General features: G+C 49.1%; 1 protein-coding gene across 2 annotated transcripts in view; it reads left to right on the forward strand.

Moving 5' to 3' along the window:
• Positions 1-22,502, forward strand: part of ATXN7 (ataxin 7) — a 164,141-nt gene that overhangs the window by 26,425 nt on the left and 115,214 nt on the right. Inside the window, exons 1-3 of one of the 2 annotated variants that reach the window (XM_089675992.1) lie at positions 10,357-10,513; positions 10,714-10,902; positions 16,422-16,484. In XM_089675992.1, the coding sequence (XP_089532118.1) occupies positions 10,722-10,902; positions 16,422-16,484 (244 nt within the window). In that variant the 5' untranslated portion in view covers positions 10,357-10,513; positions 10,714-10,721. Of the gene's footprint in view, positions 1-10,356; positions 10,514-10,713; positions 10,903-16,421; positions 16,485-22,502 lie in introns of those variants that run through there. The other variant, XM_089675994.1, reaches the window with a different exon arrangement.

A 22,502-nucleotide genomic window follows, 5' to 3' on the forward strand; every position in this document is an offset into this window, starting at 1 on the left:
CCTTCCTCCTCACACTTAGTTTCACTTTCTTCTTGTGCAGATCTATTCCACTCCAAACAATCAGAAAAATATTGTTTCTATTCTATTCACTGAACTTCTTGAAACTTAGCACTGAAGGGGTTGATTCTGTATTCATAGGTTTGTAGAAGTTAGGATGAAGGTCTTTTTCTTAACTCTGTTCATGTTATAACATTTTTGCTGTGATGAAGAGGCATGTGATCTCCGCTGAGTCAAATTCAGTTTTGAGAACTGCAAAAGTAAACCAAGAATCTGTGATAATATCTTGTAGGCAGAGAAACTGCCCAATAATCTTGCAAAAACCTCTGGAATAGCATGACATTGTGAATGGATTAATGGGATTTATTTACCAAAAAAATTAAACATATACAGCCTTATTCTACATAATTAAAAAAAATAATCTTTATTTCATGATGGAATAACCTTTGGATGGTAATATATTTTCCTCAAAAAGCATTTTATTTAAAAAAATCTGATTTAAATAAAACAAATCTGATTTTTTTTTTTTTTCTAAAAAGCATTGATTTTTATCCACCCTGGATGATGTGTATGGTGTATAGATGATGTGTATAGTATGTATAAGGTGTGGACAATGCGCATGGTGTAGTAATTGTATAGATGATGTATATAGTGTATATAAGGTATAGAGATGGTACAGCTGATAAGGTGTAAGGTGGGTGTAGATGTGTATGGTAAATATATAAGAGATAGCAATGTGTATGGTGTAGTAGTGATGTCATGTAGAAAAGGTGTGGATGATGTATATGGGGTAGGGAAGGTGTAGACAATGGGGTATATTAAGTAAAGCTGGAGAGTGCAAAATCAGGCTCAGTTCTGCATAGAAACCAATCGGCTTCTATTTCAGTTTGTTCAATTAAGCTTTGACAATAAAACCTGAAAGCTGATTAGTTTCTATGCAGAAGTGAGCCTGATTTTGCACCCTCCAGCTTTAATTAATAAACCCCAATGTGTATATTGTAGTGACATGTGAGTGCAGAAGGTATAGATGATTCAGTATGTATAGGTAAGGTGTGAACGATGTGTATGGTGTAGAAAATGGATATTATGTATATGGTGTAGTGACGTGTTTAGTGAAGATACAGCATCTTCCAGAAGTGAGTACACCCCTCACATTTTTGTAAATATTTTATTCTATCTTTTCATGTGACAACACTGAAGAAATGACACTTTGCTACAATGTAGTGAGTGTACAGCTTGTATAAGAGTGTAAATTTGCTGTCCCTCGAAATAACTCAACACACAGCCATTAATGTCTAAACCGCTGGCAACAAAAGTGAGTACACCCCTAAGTGAAAATGTCCAAACTGGGCCCAATTAGCCATATTTCCTCCCCAGTGTCATGTGACTTGTTAGTGTTACAAGGTCTCATGTGTGAATGGGGAGCAGATGTGTTAAATTTGGTGTTATCGCTCTCACTCTCTCATACTGGTCACTGGAAGTTCAACATGGCACCTCATGGCAAAGAACTCTCTGAGGATCTGAAAAAAAGAATTGTTGCTCTACGTAAAGATGGCCAAGGCTGTAAGAAGATTGCCAAGACCCTGAAACTGAGATGCAGCACGGTGGCCAAGACCATACAGCAGTTTAACGGGACAAGTTCCACTCAGAACAGGCCTCCCCATGGTCGACTAAAGAAGTTGAGTGCACGTGCTCAGCGTCATAGCCAGAGGTTATCTTTGGGAAATAGACGTATGAGTGCTGCCAGCATTGCTGCCGAGATTGAAGGGGTGGGGGGTCAGCCTGTCAGTGCTCAGACCATACGCTGCACACTGCATCAAATTGGTCTGCATGGCTGTCGTCCGAGAAGGAAGCCTCTTCTAAAGATGATGCACAGGAAAGCCCGCAAACAGTTTACTGAAGACAAGCAGATTAAAGACATGGATTACTGGAACCATGTCCTGTGGTCTGATGAGACCAAGATAAACTGATTTGGTTCAGATGGTGTCACGCGTGTGTGGCGGCAACCAGGTGAGGAGTACAAAGACAACTGTGTCTTGCCTACAATCAAGCATGGTGGACGGAGCGTCGTGGTCTGGGGCTGCATGAGTGCTGCCAGCACTGGGAAGCTACAGTTCATTGAGGGAACCATGAATGCCAACATGTATTTGACATACTGAAGCAGAGCATGATCCCCTCAGGGCAGTAGTCCAACATAACGACCCCAAACACACCTCCAAGAGGACCACTGCCTTGCTAAAGAAGCTAAGGGTAAAGGTGATGGACTGGCCAAGCATGTCTCCAGACCTAAACCCTATTGAGCATCTGTGGGGCATCCTCAAACGGAAGGTGGAGGAGCATAAGGTCTCTAACATCCACCAGCTCCGTTATGTCGTCATGGAGGAGTGGAAGAGGACTCCAGTGGCAACCTGTGAAGCTCTGGTGAACTCCATGCCCAAGAGGGTTAAGGCAGTGCTGGAAAACAATGGTGGCCACACAAAATATTGACTTTGGGCCCAATCTGGACATTTGCACTTAGGGGTGTACTCACTCTTGTTGCCAGCGGTTTAGACATTAATGGCTGTGTGTTATTTTGAGGGTACAACAAATTTACACTGTTATACAAGCTGTACACTCAGTACGTCACATTGTAGCAAATTGTAATTTCTTCAGTGTTGTTACATGAAAAGATAGAATATATTTACAAAAATGTGAGGGGTGTACTCACTTCTGTGAGATACTGTAAAGAAGATAATGACTAGTGTGTAGTGGAGGTATAGGTCGTGACTAGTGTGTAGTGAAGGTATAGAACATGATGTAGTGAAGGTATACTTTCAATACTACAAAAGCCTGATTCTCAAATAATATATCAGATGGCCCCAATGTGGGAACTAATCAGTAATGGTGATGTCCTCAAATCACTGCACCCTATTCACATAGGCCTAAAGTATCACTTTTATTTTAATACCTTTGCTAAAGTGTTACAAAACCTCATGTGACCGACTACTCACAGAGCAAAACTTGTTTCAAAGGAAACTAGTTTACTTTAGCCATGTGGCTGCTTTGATTTAAATTAGGGTGAAACATTTAGGGTTTCGGGAACTTTTTAAAACTGAGATCCACTCAAAAGCAGAAGCTCCACATATGTCTCCCCCCCCCCCCCCCTCCAATGCCATATTTGGCACCTTTTGGGGGGGAGGGGGGATACCTCTTTTTGACAGGTACCCACTCCCTGCTCAGTTCGCCAAGGCAAAGTGAGCCGAAAGTTCGGCCTCCTCCTTCCTTCCCGCAGTCTCCTGGGAACCTTAACAGGTCCCAGAGGACTATTGGACCAATGAGAATGCGCGACTCGCACATGCGCAGTGGGCACCCGCCACGAGCTGTCACAGCCTGGTGCCCACAGTAGAGATGCCGGGGAGAGAAGAGGCAGAGAAGAGATGGCTCAGGTGAGAACAATCGCTGGACCGAGGGACAGGTAAGTGTGTGTACAGTTTTTGTAGCTGCTGACTTTTAATAAACACAAAAATGACTGGAACTCCGCTTTAACCCCTTTACGCCGGCCGCACACAAATGTCCAGCCTCCCGATGTCTGGGCCTAGACGCCAAGTGGCCGCACATTTGCGTTCATGTAAGAAAAAACACATGTGCTGAGAGCGCGCGCTCTGTGCGCTCCCATCACACGTCTGGTACTCACGGAAAGGTCCCAGTCTGCTCTTTCGAACAGGACCTTTCCTGATCATGTGACCGCCGTGATGACGTCACGGCGGTCCCATGATCCCTAAACCACACCCCACCCGCACCGCCTCCTGGCGCCTGAAACTCTTAAAGGGCCGGAAGGAAGGGGTTAAGCATGTATGATTTTATATTCTTTCAGGGAAAGAAAAAAAATGGACAATATTGTATCCCTAGTGTCAAAGAGATTATGAATATTGAATCTTTGTTGCACAGTAATGATCAGTCTTGAGAGAAGTAAATCGGTCTCCTTTTGAAACACGTTTTGCTCACCCTGTGGGTAGTCGGTCACATGAGGTATTGTCACATTTTGTAATACTTTAGCAAAGGTTTGAAATAAATGTTATATTTTAGGCCTTTGTGTGGGTAGGGTGTGTGCTGATATGAGCTCATCACCATTTAACTTTTTATAGTGAAGGTATAATAGCAGATGACTTGTATGGTGTAGTGAAGGTATAGTAGATGGTGTAGTGAAGGTATAGTGTATGGTGTGTAGAAGGTATAGTAGTTGATATGTACAATGTAGAGATGTGCGCGTAACTAATATTTAGTAGATGATGTGCATGATGTAAAGAAAGTATAGTAGAAGGTGTACAGTGTGAAGAAGGTATAGTAATGCCCCGTACACACCATCAGTTTTGTGTTTTTTTTTATTCATTCAACCCAGCGGGCTGAATGAAAACAAAACTGACACATTGCTGTACAAACACAAGCTCTCCCCCCTGCAGTGGCTGAGAGCCACAGCAGCCACTGTCCAAAGGTGCCCCCTGTGCTCCTTTATCCAGAGTGGGGGGGGCTCTAATACAGGAGGTGTGTTACTGGCCAGATAACCAATGCTGCTGTCCAAAGGTGCCCCCTGTGCTCCTTCATCCAGAGTGGGGATGCTCTAATACAAGAAGTGTTACTGGCCAGATCACCAATGGCCTCTCAGCCATTGGCTGAGAGCGCTGATCAGAAGCCGATCGGCAGACCTTTTTCGGTCATGCACCTTCAACAGTAGCCGGACTGGCTGCCGTTCAAACAGGCTGAATGTTGGCCGCTTTCTGTTGAACCAGCTGATACTGCCCGATAATCAGCCCTTGTGTACGGGGCTTAAATGGTGCGTAGAAGGTATAGTAGATGGTGTGTAGTGATATGTATAGTAAATCAGTCTTTCAACCAGGGTGCCTTAGCAAACTTTTTAAAAATTGCCCAAAACTTGTATACAAGCCAGCGGACGGAACAAGCCTGCCTTTTTGTTAGTCACAGGTTTTCATTGTCCACCATTACAACCTTCTAGCTGCTGACATCTAGACAACCAATGACATCATGATTGATACAGAGGATGTCAGCTGCCTGCGTAGCATCCTGTTTGACCTCCCTCCATCAGTGCTGGGGTCACATAAGCTGGTGGGGAAAAACTGAGGGAGAAGAGAAACACTGGAATACTAGTCAGTACCAGTGTGCAAAGGTGTATTTGTTTTGGGAGAATAAATCACCTCTAATGTTGGGTGTCCTACATGTGTGGATGTTGCTGCGTTATATTAAACTATTAGAATAGTTGTAGTAGAGTGTGTTCGGCGGCTGTATGTTGTGTAGTAGAGGGTGTTCGGAGGCTGAATGTTGTGTAGTAGAGGGTGTTCGGAGGCTGAATGTTGTGTAGTAGAGGGTGTTCGGCGGCTTTGTGGTAGTAGAGGGTGTTTGACGGCTGTGTGTTGTGTGGTAGAAGAGGATGTTTGGCGGCTGTGTGGTAGTAGAGGGTGTTCGGCGGCTGTGTGTTGTGTGGTAGTAGAGGGTGTTCGGCGGCTGTGTGTTGTGTAGTAGTACAGGGTGTTCGGCGGCTGTGTGTTGTGTAGTAGTACAGGGTGTTCGGCGGCTGTGTGTTGTGTAGTAGTACAGGGTGTTCGGCGGCTGTGTGTTGTGTAGTAGTACAGGGTGTTCGGCGGTTGTGTAGTAGTAGAGGGCGTTTGGCGGCTGTGTGTTCGGTGTAGTAGAGGGCGTTTGGCGGCTGTGTGTTCGGTGTAGTAGAGGGCGTTTGGCGGCTGTGTGTTCGGTGTAGTAGAGGGCGTTTGGCGGCTGTGTGTTCGGTGTAGTAGAGGGCGTTTGGCGGCTGTGTGTTCGGTGTAGTAGAGGGCGTTTGGCGGCTGTGTGTTCGGTGTAGTAGAGGGCGTTTGGCGGCTGTGTGTTCGGTGTAGTAGAGGGCGTTTGGCGGCTGTGTGTTCGGTGTAGTAGAGGGCGTTTGGCGGCTGTGTGTTCGGTGTAGTAGAGGGCGTTTGGCGGCTGTGTGTTCGGTGTAGTAGAGGGCGTTTGGCGGCTGTGTGTTCGGTGTAGTAGAGGGCGTTTGGCGGCTGTGTGTTCGGTGTAGTAGAGGGCGTTTGGCGGCTGGGTGTTCGGTGTAGTAGAGGGCGTTTGGCGGCTGGGTGTTCGGTGTAGTAGAGGGCGTTTGGCGGCTGGGTGTTCGGTGTAGTAGTAGAGTGTGGTCAGAGGCTGTATATAGTAGTAGAGGGCGTTCAGCAGCTCTGTGTTGTGTAGTAGAGGGTGTTCAGCGGCTGTGTGTTCGGTGTAGTAGAGAGTGTTCGGCGGCTGTGTGTTCGGTGTAGTAGAGGGCGTTCGGCGTTTGTGTAGTAGTAGAGGGCGTTCGGCGGTTGTGTAGTAGTAGAGGGCGTTCGGCGGTTGTGTAGTAGTAGAGGGCGTTCGGCGGTTGTGTAGTAGTAGAGGGCGTTCGGCGGTTGTGTAGTAGTAGAGGGCGTTCGGCGGTTGTGTAGTAGTAGAGGGCGTTCGGCGGTTGTGTAGTAGTAGAGGGCGTTCGGCGGTTGTGTAGTAGTAGAGGGCGTTCGGCGGTTGTGTAGTAGTAGAGGGCCTTTGGCGGTTGTGTAGTAGTAGAGGGCCTTTGGCGGTTGTGTAGTAGTAGAGGGCCTTTGGCGGCTGTGTAGTAGTAGAGGGCCTTTGGCGGCTGTGTAGTAGTAGAGGGCCTTTGGCGGCTGTGTGTTCGGTGTAGCAGAGGGCGTTTGGCGGCTGGGTATTCGGTATAGTAGTAGAGTGTGTTCAGAGGCTGTATGTTGTGTAGTAGAGGGTGTTCGGTGTAGTAGAGGGTGTTTGGCGGCTGTATGTAGTAGTAGAGGGCGTTTGGCGGCTGTGTGTTTGGTGTAGTAGAGGGCGTTTGGCGGCTGGGTATTCGGTATAGTAGTAGAGTGTGTTCAGAGGCTGTATGTTGTGTAGTAGAGGGTGTTCGGTGTAGTAGAGGGTGTTTGGCGGCTGTATGTAGTAGTAGAAGGTGTTCAGCAGCTGTATGTAGTAGTAGAGGGTGTTCGGCGGCTGTGTGTTCGGTGTAGTAGAGGGTGTTCGGCGGCTGTATGTTGTGTAGTAGAGTGTTCGGAGGCTCGGTGTCGTGTAGTAGAGGGTGTTCGCCGGCTGTGTGTTCGGTGTAGTAGAGGGTGTTCGCCGGCTGTGTGTTCGGTGTAGTAGAGGGTGTTCGCCGGCTGTGTGTTCGGTGTAGTAGAGGGTGTTCGGCGGCTGTATGTTGTGTAGTAGTAGAGGGTGTTCGGCGGCTGTGTAGTAGTAGAGGGTGTTTGGTGTAGTAGAGGATGTTAGTTGGCTGCATGTTGTGTAGTAGTAGAGGGTGTTCGGCGGCTGGGTGTCGTGTAGTAGAGGGTGTTCGGCGGCTGGGTGTCGTGTAGTAGAGGGTGTTCGGCGGCTGGGTGTCGTGTAGTAGAGGGTGTTCGGCGGCTGGGTGTCGTGTAGTAGAGGGTGTTCGGCGGCTGGGTGTCGTGTAGTAGAGGGTGTTCGGCGGCTGGGTGTCGTGTAGTAGAGGGTGTTCGGCGGCTGGGTGTCGTGTAGTAGAGGGTGTTCGGCGGCTGGGTGTCGTGTAGTAGAGGGTGTTCGGCGGCTGGGTGTCGTGTAGTAGAGGGTGTTCGGCGGCTGGGTGTCGTGTAGTAGAGGGTGTTCGCTGGCTGTGTGTTCGGTGTAGTAGAGGGTGTTCGGCGTAGTAGAGGGTGTTCGTCGGCTGTATGTTCGGCGTAGTAGAGGGTGTTCGGCGGCTGTGTGTTCGGCGTAGTAGAGGTTGTTCGTTGGCTGTGTGTTCGGCGTAGTAGAGGTTGTTCGTTGGCTGTGTGTTCGGCGTAGTAGAGGGTGTTCGTTGGCTGTGTGTTCGGCGTAGTAGAGGGTGTTCGTTGGCTGTGTGTTCGGCGTAGTAGAGGGTGTTCGTTGGCTGTGTGTTCGGCGTAGTAGAGGGTGTTCGTTGGCTGTGTGTTCGGCGTCGTAGAGGGTGTTCGTTGGCTGTGTGTTCGGCGTCGTAGAGGGTGTTCGTTGGCTGTGTGTTCGGCGTCGTAGAGGGTGTTCGTTGGCTGTGTGTTCGGCGTAGTAGAGGGTGTTCGTTGGCTGTGTGTTCGGCGTAGTAGAGGGTGTTCGTTGGCTGTGTGTTCGGCGTAGTAGAGGGTGTTCGTTGGCTGTGTGTTCGGCGTCGTAGAGGTTGTTCGTTGGCTGTGTGTTCGGCGTAGTAGAGGGTGTTCGTTGGCTGTGTGTTCGGCGTAGTAGAGGGTGTTCGTTGGCTGTGTGTTCGGCGTCGTAGAGGGTGTTCGTTGGCTGTGTGTTCGGCGTCGTAGAGGGTGTTCGTTGGCTGTGTGTTCGGCGTCGTAGAGGGTGTTCGTTGGCTGTGTGTTCGGCGTCGTAGAGGGTGTTCGTTGGCTGTGTGTTCGGCGTAGTAGAGGGTGTTCGTTGGCTGTGTGTTCGGCGTAGTAGAGGGTGTTCGTTGGCTGTGTGTTCGGCGTAGTAGAGGGTGTTCGTTGGCTGTGTGTTCGGCGTAGTAGAGGGTGTTCGTTGGCTGTGTGTTCGGCGTAGTAGAGGGTGTTCGTTGGCTGTGTGTTCGGCGTAGTAGAGGGTGTTCGGCGGCTGTATGTTGTGTAGTAGTAGAGGGTGTTTGGTGTAGTAGAGGATGTTAGTTGGCTGCATGTTGTGTAGTAGTAGAGGGTGTTCGGCGGCTGGGTGTCGTGTAGTAGAGGGTGTTCGGCGGCTGGGTGTCGTGTAGTAGAGGGTGTTCGGCGGCTGGGTGTCGTGTAGTAGAGGGTGTTCGGCGGCTGGGTGTCGTGTAGTAGAGGGTGTTCGTTAGCTGTGTGTTCGGTGTAGTAGAGGGTGTTCGTTGGCTGTATGTTCGGTGTAGTAGAGGGTGTTCGTTGGCTGTGTGTTCGGCGTAGTAGAGGGTGTTCGTTGGCTGTGTGTTCGGCGTAGTAGAGGGTGTTCGGCGGCTGTATGTTGTGTAGTAGTAGAGGGTGTTTGGTGTAGTAGAGGATGTTAGTTGGCTGCATGTTGTGTAGTAGTAGAGGGTGTTCGGCGGCTGGGTGTCGTGTAGTAGAGGGTGTTCGGCGGCTGGGTGTCGTGTAGTAGAGGGTGTTCGGCGGCTGGGTGTCGTGTAGTAGAGGGTGTTCGGCGGCTGGGTGTCGTGTAGTAGAGGGTGTTCGGCGGCTGTGTGTTCGGTGTAGTAGAGGGTGTTCGTTGGCTGTGTGTTCGGTGGCTGTATGTTCGGTGTAGTAGAGGGTGTTCGTTGGCTGTGTGTTCGGCGTAGTAGAGGGTGTTTGGCGGCTGTGTGTTCGGCGTAGTAGAGGGTGTTTGGCGGCTGTGTGTTCGGCGTAGTAGAGGGTGTTTGGCGGCTGTGTGTTCGGCGTAGTAGAGGGTGTTTGGCGGCTGTGTGTTCGGCGTAGTAGAGGGTGTTTGGCGGCTGTGTGTTCGGCGTAGTAGAGGGTGTTTGGCGGCTGTGTGTTCGGCGTAGTAGAGGGTGTTCGGCGGCTGTGTGTTCGGCGTAGTAGAGGGTGTTCGGCGGCTGTGTGTTCGGCGTAGTAGAGGGTGTTCGGCGGCTGTGTGTTCGGCGTAGTAGAGGGTGTTCGGCGGCTGTGTGTTCGGCGTAGTAGAGGGTGTTCGGCGGCTGTGTGTTCGGCGTAGTAGAGGGTGTTCGGCGGCTGTGTGTTCGGCGTAGTAGAGGGTGTTCGGCGGCTGTGTGTTCGGCGTAGTAGAGGGTGTTCGGCGGCTGTGTGTTCGGCGTAGTAGAGGGTGTTCGGCGGCTGTGTGTTCGGCGTAGTAGAGGGTGTTCGGCGGCTGTGTGTTCGGCGTAGTAGAGGGTGTTCGGCGGCTGTGTGTTCGGCGTAGTAGAGGGTGTTCGTTGGCTGTGTGTTCGGCGTAGTAGAGGGTGTTCGTTGGCTGTGTGTTCGGCGTAGTAGAGGATGTTCGTTGGCTGTATGTTGTGTAGTAGAGGGTGTTCGTTGGCTGTGTGTTCGGTGTAGTAGAGGGTGTTCGTTGGCTGTGTGTTCGGCGGCTGTATGTTCGGTGTAGTAGAGGGTGTTCGTTGGCTGTGTTCGGCGTAGTAGAGGGTGTTCGTTGGCTGTGTGTTCGGCGGCTGTGTGTTCGGCGTAGTAGAGGGTGTTCGTTGGCTGTGTGTTCGGCGTAGTAGAGGATGTTCGGCGGCTGTATGTTGTGTAGTAGAGGGTGTTCGTTGGCTGTATGTTGTGTAGTAGAGGGTGTTCGGCGGCTGTGTGTTCGGTGTAGTAGAGGGTGTTCGGCGGCTGTATGTTGTGTAGTAGAGTGTTCTGTGCGGTGACATGTGTGTGAGCTGTCAGCTGGTGTGTGCCGGCTCCTCCCCCGCCCCTCCCCCTGTGTGTGCGGGAAGTTCCTGTCGGGGAGGGCGGGGGTTGGGAGGGACGAGCCGGGTGAAGGAAGACCTGTAATTCCGCTCTGGCCTCCGGAATCCCCGGCAGGGTCATACGGGGGAGATTGGGGGTCGTGATGACGCGCTGTGGCCCCCTGGGGGCCCCGAGCCTGACCTAACCCCCGGGATCGAGCGGTAAGCTGGTGCCGGCGGGGGGGAGGGGCGGTGTGTGTCGCCGGCGCTGGCCGTGGCGCTGTGTATACACGTGTTTAACCCCTTTGTTGCCGGGAGGGGGGAGGGAGGAGCCGGGCAGGGGGCACGCTGTGTCCGGGGTGGGGGGTGCCCGCTCCTCCTCCCCTCCCCCCTCTGATCACTTTTCTCCTCATACATTGTAGCGGAAAGAATGTCGGAGCGGCCCGAGGATGACGTCAGAGGGGAGCAGCGCAGAGCGGGGGCCCGGCAACGGCGGCAGCAGCACCACCACCAGGGGGACGGAGCCACGGGGGCCCAACCCAGTCCGGGGGCCATGCTGGGACAACCCTGGACCAACTGGCTGGAGGCGACCAGACTGCACGGGGCAGACGGTGAGTGAGAGCCGGAAATGTGCCTGGACGGGGGTCACCTGTCCCCGGAAATCCGGAAATGGATGGAAGGGGGAGGGGTCACCTGGCCCTAGAAATGTATGAGGGGATCACCTGTCGCCCTAAATGGGGGGAGGGGTCGCTGGAAATGGATGTGGGGCTCACCTGGCTCTGGAAGTGTGGGGGGGTCACCCGTCCCCATAAATGTATGGGGGGGGTGTCACCCGTCCCCATAAATGTATGGGGGGGTCACCTGTCCCCAGAAGAAATGTATGGGGGGGTCACCCGTCCCCATACATGTATGGGGGGGTCACCTGTCCCCAGAAGAAATGTATGGGGGGGGGGGTCACCTGTCTCCAGAAGAAATGTGTGTGTGGGGGGGGGTTCACCTGTCCCCAGCAGAAATGTATGGCGGGGGTCACCTGTCCCAAGAAGAAATGGGGGGGGGTCACCTGTCCCAAGAAGAAATGAGGGGGGTCACCTGTCCCAAGAAGAAATGAGGGGGGTCACCTGTCCGAAGAAGAAATGTATGGGGGGGGGTCGCTTGTCCCCAGAAATGTATGGCGGGGGGGGGTCGGCTGTCCCCAGAAATGTTTGGCGGGGGGGGGGCGCCTGTCCCCAGAAATGTTTGGCGGGGGGGGGCGCCTTTCCCCAGAAATGTATGGCGGGGGGGGGCGCCTTTCCCCAGAAATGTATGGCGGGGGGGCGCCTTTCCCCAGAAATGTATGGCGGGGGGGTCGCCTTTCCCCAGAAATGTATGGCGGGGGGGGGGTCGCCTGCCCCCTGAAATGTATGGCGGGGGGGTCGGCTGTCCTCTGAAATGTATGGCGGGGGGGGGGTCGCCTGTCCACAGAAATGTATGGCGGGGGGCCCCCTGTCCACAGAAATGTATGGCGGGGGGCCCCCTGTCCACAGAAATGTATGGCGGGGGGGGGGTCGCCTGTCCACAGGAATGTATGGCGGGGGGGGGGTCGCCTGTCCACAGGAATGTATGGCGGGGGGGGGGGTCGCCTGTCCACAGGAATGTATGGCGGGGGGGGGGGTCGTCTGTCCACAGAAATGTATGGCGGGGGGGGGGGGGTCGCCTGTCCACATAAATGTATGGCGGGGGTCGCCTGTCCACAGAAATGTATGGCGGGGGGGGTCGCCTGTCCACAGAAATGTATGGCGGGGGGGGGTCGCCTGTCCCCAGAAATGTATGGCGGGGGGGGTCGCCTGTCCCCAGAAATGTATGGCGGGGGGGTCGCCTGTCCCCAGAAATGTATGGGGAGGGGGGGTCGCCTGTGCCCAGAAATGTATGGGGAGGGGGGGTCGCCTGTCCTCTGAAATGTATGGGGAGGGGGGGTCGCCTGTCCCCTGAAATGTATGGGGAGGGGGGTCGCCTGTCCCCTGAAATGTATAGAAGGGGTAGGTCTCCTGTCCCTGTAAGTCCATGGCTGTCACCCCTCTCTGGTCTCCATGCACAGTGCCTGGTTTGGGGGATTTGTACCTGGAAATGGATGGGGGTGACCTGTCCCTGGTTTGGGGGGGCATGTCTCTGGATATCAGTCTCCAGTTCTGATATGTCCCTGGAAATGTATGGCAGATCCCCTGCCTGGTATAAGGTCTACTACAAAGGATATGTCCCTGGATATAGTTCAGACTGAGCACTGCCCATACTGGGGTTACTTTGGCTCCGTGTCAGGTTGGGGGATGGTAAATGCTAGGAAATCCCTGCAGGGCCCACATGTTCCTGGAAATCCCAGCTCACCAATGCACTCAGTTTTCAAGCACAGTCCCATCTTCTGGGATATGCCCCTGGAAATGTATGTCAGATCCCCTGTCAGGTATAAGCTCTGCCACGAAGGATATGTCCCTGGAATGTGTCTGTTTACATCCATTCAGCTCAGACCTGGATGTATTGTGTGCGGTGTGATGACCCTGAACAGTCCCGGATGTGCACAAGACTGCTTATATGTGCCCGCCCCTAGGGATACATTGCAGTCCGTGTTTGATCCGTGTGATCACAGGTCATAGATGGGCAGACGGAACACCCCAGACAGGTCACACTGCACTTTCCAGGCACTGGATTTCCACTCACTTCCTCACCAACCCGTCTGTAAAGTGCTGTGGATACCACATAGATCTCACTCTATTTCTTCCAGGATAGAAGTGTTCCGTGTGCCAACCCCCACTCCCCCCGCAGTACCACTGTACCCCACTCCCCCCGCAGTACCACTGTACCCCACTCCCCCCGCAGTACCACTGTACCCTACTCCCCCCGCAGTACCACTGTACCCCACTCCCCCCGCAGTACCACTGTAACCCGCTCCCCCGTAGTACCACTGTACCCCACTCCCCCTGCAGTACCACTGTACCCCACTCCCCCTGCAGTACCACTGTACCCCGCTCCCCCGTAGTACCACTGTACCCCGCTCCCCCGTAGTACTACTGTACCCCACTCCCCCCGCAGTACCACTGCACCCCGCTCCCCCTCAGTACCACTGTACCCCACTCCCCCCGTAGTACCACTGTACCCCTCTCCCCGTAGTACCACTGTACCCCGCTCCCCGTAGTACCACTGTACCCCACGCCCCCCGTAGTACCACTGTACCCTGCTCCCCCGCAGTACCACTGTACCCACCTCCATAGATGATTAGCTGTCAGCACCCATGCAGCTGGTCCAGCAGTCCAGGGATTTGAAATTCCTGCTCTTCTGGGACAGATTGGAGCGATTCACTGTGCAGGTGCTGACCAATCAAAATCAATTTAGTCTGTCCCAGATGCGCTGGACAGAAAAGGAGAAAATCCGCAGAACGCTGGACCAGTTGTATGGACACTGACAGCTCCTCGTCTACAGAGGTAAGTACAGCAGGGACCGTGGGTGATGCGGAGGGTGTACAGTGTTGGTTCACCTTTTTCATTTTTTCCTGTAAAGGTGAACTAACACTTTAGGCCCCGTTCACATTAGGCAATTTGGAATAGCGGGCACAATCTCCGGAATTCTGCTTGTGATTACAAATCGCAGCAAATCAAGCAAGAAGCGTCTGGGTGCTGTTATTCGTAATGAGACCCCAAGCGCAGTGCGATTCTGCAAAATGCGTGTTTACAAATCACACAGGAGTTTCTTTTGGCCGACAAACATACATAGGGCAGTCTCTGGAAGGGACTGGGCTGTCCTGTGCACAATATGCAGGAACTTTGGAAATGGCAAGTGGGATTTCACATTCCCCCGACACAACATCTGAACGGAGCCTTCAACTGAACTCTGGGATTGTTGAGATTCCCTTGTAATGGGGGCTCTGCACTGCAAGGGTCACCTTTGGGAACATGCTACATGCTCCACCTGTTTTTTTTTTTTTTTTTTGAGTGGAACATGTTCCCACTGTTGGTACCGCTGCCTGTCAATGTGGTAGATTCATTGATTCTTCCTGTCAGTATATCTACTTTGCTTTATTGACAATTTTTAGAAAAAAACATTATTTTTGACTTTTTACTATTAAACATATCCAGTAGAAAAATTTTAAAAATCAAATTTCATCATAAATTTAGGCCAAAATGTATTCTGCGACATGTCTTTGCTAAAAAAAAAAAAAAAATCCCAATACGTGGAAATTAATTGATTTATGTGAAAGTTATAGTATTTACAAATGGCGGTATATATACTGGGATTTTTTTTTTTACTAGTAATAGCGGTGATCAGCGACTTATAGTGGGACTGTGGCAGGCATTCTGACACGGGGGGGGGGACTGACTTGGTGTCACTGACATCCCCAGTGACACCAATACAGTGATCAGTGCTCATAAAAAGCACTGACACTGTACTAATGGCACTGGGCAGGAAAGGGTTAACCCTTTGAGGACCAAGGGACGTATTTGTCCCATGTTTTTAATTGCCTGTATCATCTGATTAAGAACGTAAAATACTTTTTTTTTTTTTTTTTTTTTGGTTCGAGTCAAAATATTAGTTCTCATCAACAAATGGATCTAGCTTTTTGCTGATTATTTCATGAAATGGCTTACTTACAGCAACGGAAGTGTACAAACTTTAAAAACAAAAAATTGATACTTTTGGCGTTCTGTAATCTTATGGTCCTCAAAGGGTTAACCCATGTGGGGCAATTAAATGGTTAACTGTGTGCTTTACACTGTAGGCACGGTGCTTTGTATGGCTCTACTATGCAGAGCCATACAAACATACAAAGCAGCGTTCAGGAGCTGACGGGAGAGATCTGTGTTGTTTATACACAGGTCTCTCCCCTGTTGGTAATACTCGGAATTCGCCGGTGCTGGCGGGGGATCAGTGATCGACAGCCGAGGCCGCAAATGGTGGCACAGGTAGGGAGCACACCCCCTACCCGGAACTTAAAAACCATATATATATATTATATAATGTTGCGCACCTGTGCCGCACTGTAGCAGTATTTCTGCTATAGGACGGCATGGAAGCTGTTAAATGCTTAAGTTTGGGGGTAGAGGAAAAAAGGTGTAATACTTGCCTTACTCCTCACTCCATCTTCTCCTCTCCGCTGCTCTGGGAGTGGGTGGCCTCACTGTTCCCACATAAAATGCAAGAGTCAATCCTGCATTGTACTTAATGTCATCATTGTGTGACCACCAGCTAGAGCTCTCTTGGGGACCGGTCACACAGACAGCAGGAATAAGGTAAGTATTACACTTTCTTCCTCTAACTCCCACCCTCCCCCCAATCTAGCCTTAATGAGCATGTACTATGGGGGATGGGTCTTAAATAAAAACGTTTGTGAACAAGTAGGTGCTACACCCAGAGATAGTCCCCACGGAGGTGGAATGTCAGTTTTCTGGCTCTGTGTGTCTTCCCAGCACAGATGCAACTGAATGATGAGGATTGGTATAGCCGGCACTCGTCTTCCTGAATAATAAACTTTGTTAAGCGAGTAAAAAGTGCCTATAAATGGCTTACGCGATTCGGCAATAAGCCTTCGTCATAGCTATGCCGAAGGCTTATTGCCGAAACGCGTAGGACATTTTATATGCACATTTTACTCAATACAGTTTATTTACGTGTGTCGGCTATACCAATCCTCATCCCTAAATAAAAACATACCTGTCGAAAGCAACTGTTTGTGCAGTGCTCCAACTCCTGACCACATCTGAGGCCAAGCCAGAATGTTCCTGAGGTAACTGCAGGTCATGTAATCTAACCTCATGTTCAGGATCACGTGAGCCAAGTCAGGAGCACTGCAGGAATTGACGTTTCCAACCTATGTCTTTACAGTTCGGGATCCCTCCACTCTGCCCCCATCATGGTTCAGCAGTTTTTAGTAGTAGATCCAAACTTAGAAGCACATGGCTCAGTTCAGTAATGACATGACCCGGGGAGAATAGGTGCCATGGCAGGCTGGCACTGAGACCTATTTATCTCTATGTACTATAAACGTGCTGTGTTTGACTGAATAGGGATTGCTGGGTCCCCGATATGTGAATCAACAACAAAGTTGGACGTTTTTATTAAATACTGCTGGCTGTGTCACACTAACTATATCTGTCTGATCTCTTTTCAGAACTGGATGAAACTTTAAAGGAGATTGATAAGAAACGAGAAGCCATGAGACTCAGTAAGGAGGGTGAGTGATTGCTATGATTTGCCATCAAATCTGAACTCCTGGTACATTGTACATCAGGCTGGCAAGGGACTGCCGTAGATGGCCGTTGGTTATTGGTATCTTTATCCAAACCTGTTTAGTTTAGTTTTGATGTAATTGTTTCTAGGACAGGAAATAAGGGGAAATCTCCCACCCAAAAGAAAAAACAAAACAGGAAGTAGGAGAACATCTCCAAAGTTGGGGGAAATCCCCTCTTGGATGTGTCACTGGTACAGGTGTTGCCGTTGGAATATCTCCTGTCTACTCTTCTGGTAACAGTCACACAATACTGGATTTCCCTTCTCTTCCTGTCTTATTGACAATGGTCATCAGGACAGATAGATGGGGTGACTTTCCCCACAAGGGCAAAAGTTGGGGTGATGAACTTTAAAGTCTAGGGCTACCTTATCCAACTTGTACTCATCAGACTGTCCTTTGGGGTTCTGCACACTTGTGCCTATGGCATGTTGCAGTGCGTTGTGCTTGGCATACTGCACTGCACCTGTCAGACTTGGCAGTGCAGATGACATGAAGATCATATCTCCCTTAAATGCAAAGCTATTGTAAAAAGGAAGGTGGTGCAAGCAGTGCTCCAGTCTTTTAGTATGCGCCTGAAGCAAACCCTACCCAAAACTGATCTTTACAGTCCGTTCACACTGAATCCGATTTTGAAATCTTGCAACTTCACTTTAAGTCACACGATTTCAAAGCCGCATGTCCGTGAGATTTGACTGACATCTGTGTGACTTAATGCACAGTTGTCTATGCAAACCACACCTGAAATTGCAAAAAAACAGCGCAAGTTTTTTTTTTTCTCAAATTGGTGCGGCAACGCAAAGTCTGAGTTGCACCGATTTGAACAGTTCTATTGCCAACAATAGAGTGTAACTTGTCATGTGATTTGAAACTGTCAAATCACATGACTAGTCGCACTGGTGTGAACCAGGGCTTAGTTTCTGCAGCATGTTTTTTAAATTGAATGATGTGCTGGCTTCCTTTATTCGTCAGAACCGGTGTGCAGAAAGTCAAGTCAGAACTCTTGGTTTTGAAAGAATTGAAGCTGTTGCATCAGATGGACAGCCAAGCAGCTGGCATTTTTAGGACCCATGCACACAAACGTACACCACTAATGCAGGATCTTTCCGGCAGCAAGCTCCTATGTAGAAAGTGGTCCATACTGGATTTTAGCTCATATTGACATACAGTACAGGCACTTGTAGCTGTTGGGCTAGATCCACCTGCACTGCTGATTTTACTCACTGTTTTTATGTCAGCCCTGAATAAGTAGTTTATGCTGCAGTACAGAGCGATCTCTCTTCAGTCATTTTGCATTGCCACATGAGTGATTCTCTTAAAGATAAGTTCAGAAAGTAAAAAAACAAACAGTTATATTCATCTAGGTCGGGGAGGGGGGGCAACTGTGGCCCTCCAGCTGTTGTAGAACTACAAGTCCCATGAGGCATTGCAAAACTGACAGTTACAAGCATGACTCCCAAAGGCAGAGGCATGATGGGGCTTTTAGTTCACCAACAGCTGGAGGGCCACAGTTGCCCACCTCTGATCTAGGTGGATGCAGCATCAGTCCAATGCTGAATCTGTCCCCACTGCCTTTTAAGACGGATAACTGAGCGATCAAACACAGCTGATCACTCTGTTCTCAGTCTTCAGAGAGCTGATGACTGTCAAGTCACCAGCTCTCTGATTTGCCCCTTCAGCGCTCACTGGAGTACCGGGCTGTGGAGGGGGCGGCTGTAAGTGGCACGCTGAGAGGTTGAGCTAGATGTCAGTCCAGGCATCTAGGTGAATCCCAACGTTGAAGTCGGGATCCATCCTGAGCCTGGACTGGCTGAGTGATATCAGCCGACCGCAGGCTTTAGCCTGGGACAATGAAGTGCACTTCTGTGATCCGTAAGAGAAGTATGGCCAAAAGAGCTTAGGCCTACTGCTCCTTTCAGGGCCAACATAAACCATAGTGTGCAATCTATGGCAGTGTAGACTCAGAATGACCTGAAGTCTAAATCACACAGCACAAATTTTTCACATTTTTGCTTACGCAGCTATAGACTGCGAACCAGTGTGCATGTGTCAATAGCATACAATACTGCTGTTTTCAGATCCGTATAAATTAGCAGAGTGAACGCAGCAAACTGTATGTCCATGTTTGCGAACCCTTAAATGGCATTTGCAGCCTAATTAGACATATAAACATTTCCCTTAGTGACCACGGTCATTATTGAATCCCCGATGTGAATTGTCCATAGTGTGTAATGTTGATTTGATATATTGGACAGACCAGAGAGGGAGGGACCTTGAGGGAGAGAAGACCAAATCTACAGCAGGGAGATCTCATACTTGTCTCTGTTAGAAGATTTAACCCTACTAGTGCCCTCTAAGAACCGATTTATTACTTTTGAGGCAGGCTTTGACCCTCAAAGCTTCCCTAAGGGGACATAAACAGAGCATTGCAGCAGATGCTCCATACTGTGCAGGCGTACTGGGGTTTGTACAGGCGCACCATGCAGTGGGGTGCTTGTAATGCCCTGTAGTATATTACTCTGCATCATACTGCAAAGAAATCATACGGAGAGAACACAGGCCCCATCACATGCCTGTGTCAAGTTTGTGTAGTGGGTAGAGGCTGCTTTCCTCCTCCTTGGATGTCCAACAAATCTTTTCTCCATTTTATATATATATATATATTTTTTTTTTTTTTTCTTTTATAAATACTGTAGGTGCAGGCATGTTATAGTAAATGGGCACTTGCAACAGCACATAGAAAGTGCTGTGCAAATCGTTCTATTAAGGTACATGTGCTTTATAAAATTCATAGAGGTACAGGTACTGCACTTATTATTTGGTACTGGTACTTAAACAGTGAGTCCTCATGCACACTGCACGTTTTTACAGCGGCTGTTTTGGCTTTTGACGTTTTCTTCTACAGCCAGTAAACCCCCCAGCATGTTTTCCTATGTGTCCATATACACATACACTGTAATCAATGTTTTTTGGGTGGAAAAAAAACCCAGCACTAGTGGGTTTCTAGAGGAGTTTTTTTTAGCTGTAAAAACGCTTTAACCCTGAAAAACACAGTAAATCGAGGCAAACCAGCGATTTTGGACTTTTTCCTTTTTTTTACTAAAAAAATTTTTTTTTTGGTAACTAAAAAACGCAAGCACAGCAAAACGCCGCTAAGCGCTAATACAAAAACGCTGAAATACTCAAGTTTTTAACGTGACTTTACACAGATAATGTTACCAGCGTTATTGACTCCTATTGAGGAAACACAAAGTGCACTGTTTATACTGGTATGCAGAGTTTTCTATATGTGGTGTTCAGTCAAATTGTAGCAGTTAGGACATGTTGCTGCTTTATAAATGGGTAAACCTAGGCTCGAGCCTCTACAACATAATATTCAAGTCCAAAGAAGAGAATTATTCCAAGCTTAGATCGTGTATAAAAGCCAACAAGTTTCAGGGGCTAAACTTTCCCCTTTATCGGGGCTTGATGAGAGCAAGGCTAGCTAGGAACCAGAGGGCCGAACGAAAATAAACAGATTCCTTCAACCACACCAGCGAGGTGGATAGAGGCATTCCCCCTCTGTTGTATTCTGACAGTGGGGTTCCCTGCTTTCAGAATCCACTGAACACACTGAACAGTGGTTGTAGCCTGTGCTGCTGACTGTTGCTGTGCCAGTTCTCTCACTGTCACAAAAACTCCATTATTCTTTGAGTCTGAATACCTTTTATTTCTTAGTCTCCTCAAGTTCTGATGAAAGAAGCAGAGTTTAGCCCCTGACGTTTTGTTGGCTTTTATAGACAACTTATGTTTTAAATTTGTTTTTTGTTTTTTTGGACTCAAATGTTACGGTGTGGTGCTTCACTTCTATATTTATTTATTTCCATCACATTTCAAGGTGATTGTGGAAATCGTTCAGTATACACAAGCTGCCAGCCTAGTTTTCTCCATAGGTACACCATGAAATAATAATACAACACTTTAACTGAACCAAACTTCAGGGTTCTAGAGCCATTAACCCACTATATGAAATTGGTTTATGAATGGGACCCTATGTGTGTATTGCAATTGGTGGATTTTCACATTGCCCAGTGCTGTTAAGCTGGAGCCATCCTGTCAAGGTGCAGATGTGTTTAAAGGCCATGGTCCTTTACCATTGCTATCAACTCTCTTTGGTGCTACTGCCATTGTTCTCTTTGCACGTGCTCACTACCTATATCTAAACATGTTGTAGGTATTAAAAGACATTTGGCCAAAGCTTTTTCTCTTCAGGGTCACAGTCACCCTTGTGACACAGAATCTACCAAAATGAGCCAAAGTCTGGTGTCACAGAGCGGAGCCCAGTGCTGAAAGGATCCTGACTGGCGCCAGGTCAGCCTCTGTGTGCCGCTCCTGCCCACTCTTTAGCCTAGTGAGCACTGGAAGTGCAGAGCAGAGAGCAGTGACTGACAGTTACCACTCTCTGCTCGGAGTGGGTTGAGAACTGAGCAATCGGTAGTCATGTGATCTGCAGAGTAGAGAGCAGTGACTGACAGTTACCACTCTCTGCTCAGAGTGGGTTGAGAGCTGAGCAATCAGTAGTCATGTGATCTGCAGAGTAGAGAGCAGTGACTGACAGTTACCACTCTCTGCTCAGAGTGAGTTGAGAACTGAGCAATCAGTAGTCATGTGATAATCAGTTGGTCTTAGAGCCAGCAGGGGACAGCTGCACCATCACACTGATGATACAGCCATAGGTGAATATGCAGGGTTTTTTTTTTGTTTCGGTTTTTTCAGAACCCCAAATATCTCCTTCAAGTCAATCAGCATTGACATAATTTATGCAAATATTTCATAAGGAAAATACACAGACTGACATTTTTTGCATCCTTCTATCTATCTGACTGTCACTGGCATCAGTACTTTGAGTCATTGACCTGTGTAAAGTATGCAGATCAGGCAACTCAAAGTAATGTTAAAAGTCCTGACCAACATACTTTTTTCTGGATCATTGACTCAAAGGATTGAAGCAAGAGGGTAAGCATGACAGCTTGGAATAAAGCTGAAGTGAGCAATGGAGTCCAATGATCTTTCTGTACACAGTGTGCATATTCATTTACTTCTGAGTGATATATTTCAGGCTGTGCTTGTGCTGGTTTCACACCTTCTGGTTGCATTCTCAGTATCGAGTCTCAAACTTTCTCCAACTGCGGCTGCTCCCACAAGGTTTCAGAATGGTTAATCCTTGTTAAAGAAAACCTGCACTGAGGAAAATACGAAGGGCTCTGGTGCTGAACCCCTTATGATGCTAGTTGCCTGGCTGTCGCAGGGTTCAGTACTTCTGAGTCCATTATCTGCAGGAGACACACAGCCAGTCAAGCAGGAATTTCTGATCTGCATATTGGCTTGAGGTAATTACCTCCTGCTACAGCTTGGCCATACATGATTTTTTTTTTTTTTTTGTTCAACCAGCAGGTTGAATTTATAAGATGGACTAGTTCAGCCATCTACATATTTGATGTGGATGGGGAAATGACTCACACTGAGCTTAGTATTCTGCCGGTGGGGGGCCTTCCCCACCAGCAGAATACAATGATCTGTGTTGCTGGTTATAGCCTGCTGCTCTGATCATTAGGGAAAAATCCGACTAGATAGATTGAAATTCGTCCGGTCCCTGCTAAGCTGGCCAAATTTTGATCCAAGTATGGCTGGCTTAACGGTACTTAAAAATCCCCCCCCCCGCTACCTATCCTGTAATATGTGTATAGTTACCTATTTTTAGTCTGTTTTGCTGATATACTTCCACAGCTTTGGCTCCCCTGCGTCAGTGAGTGGCAGCTGCAGGGGAAAAGAGGGAGTGCCAACAACAGCTGAGACATGAGAGCCTATGGGTGACATCGCAGCTCCTGGAATTCCCAGCCGTTGTCAAGTGCTCCATCCTTTTTGCCCTGCTGCCGCTGCTCACTGACAGGGGTTCACGTGACTGGAGCAGAGAAAAGAAAAGTT

This window comes from Staurois parvus, unplaced genomic scaffold (assembly GCF_062004578.1).
Source record: "Staurois parvus isolate SC_StPar_1 unplaced genomic scaffold, SC_StPar_1.0 ptg000162l, whole genome shotgun sequence".
NCBI classification, from domain to species: domain Eukaryota; kingdom Metazoa; phylum Chordata; class Amphibia; order Anura; family Ranidae; genus Staurois; species Staurois parvus.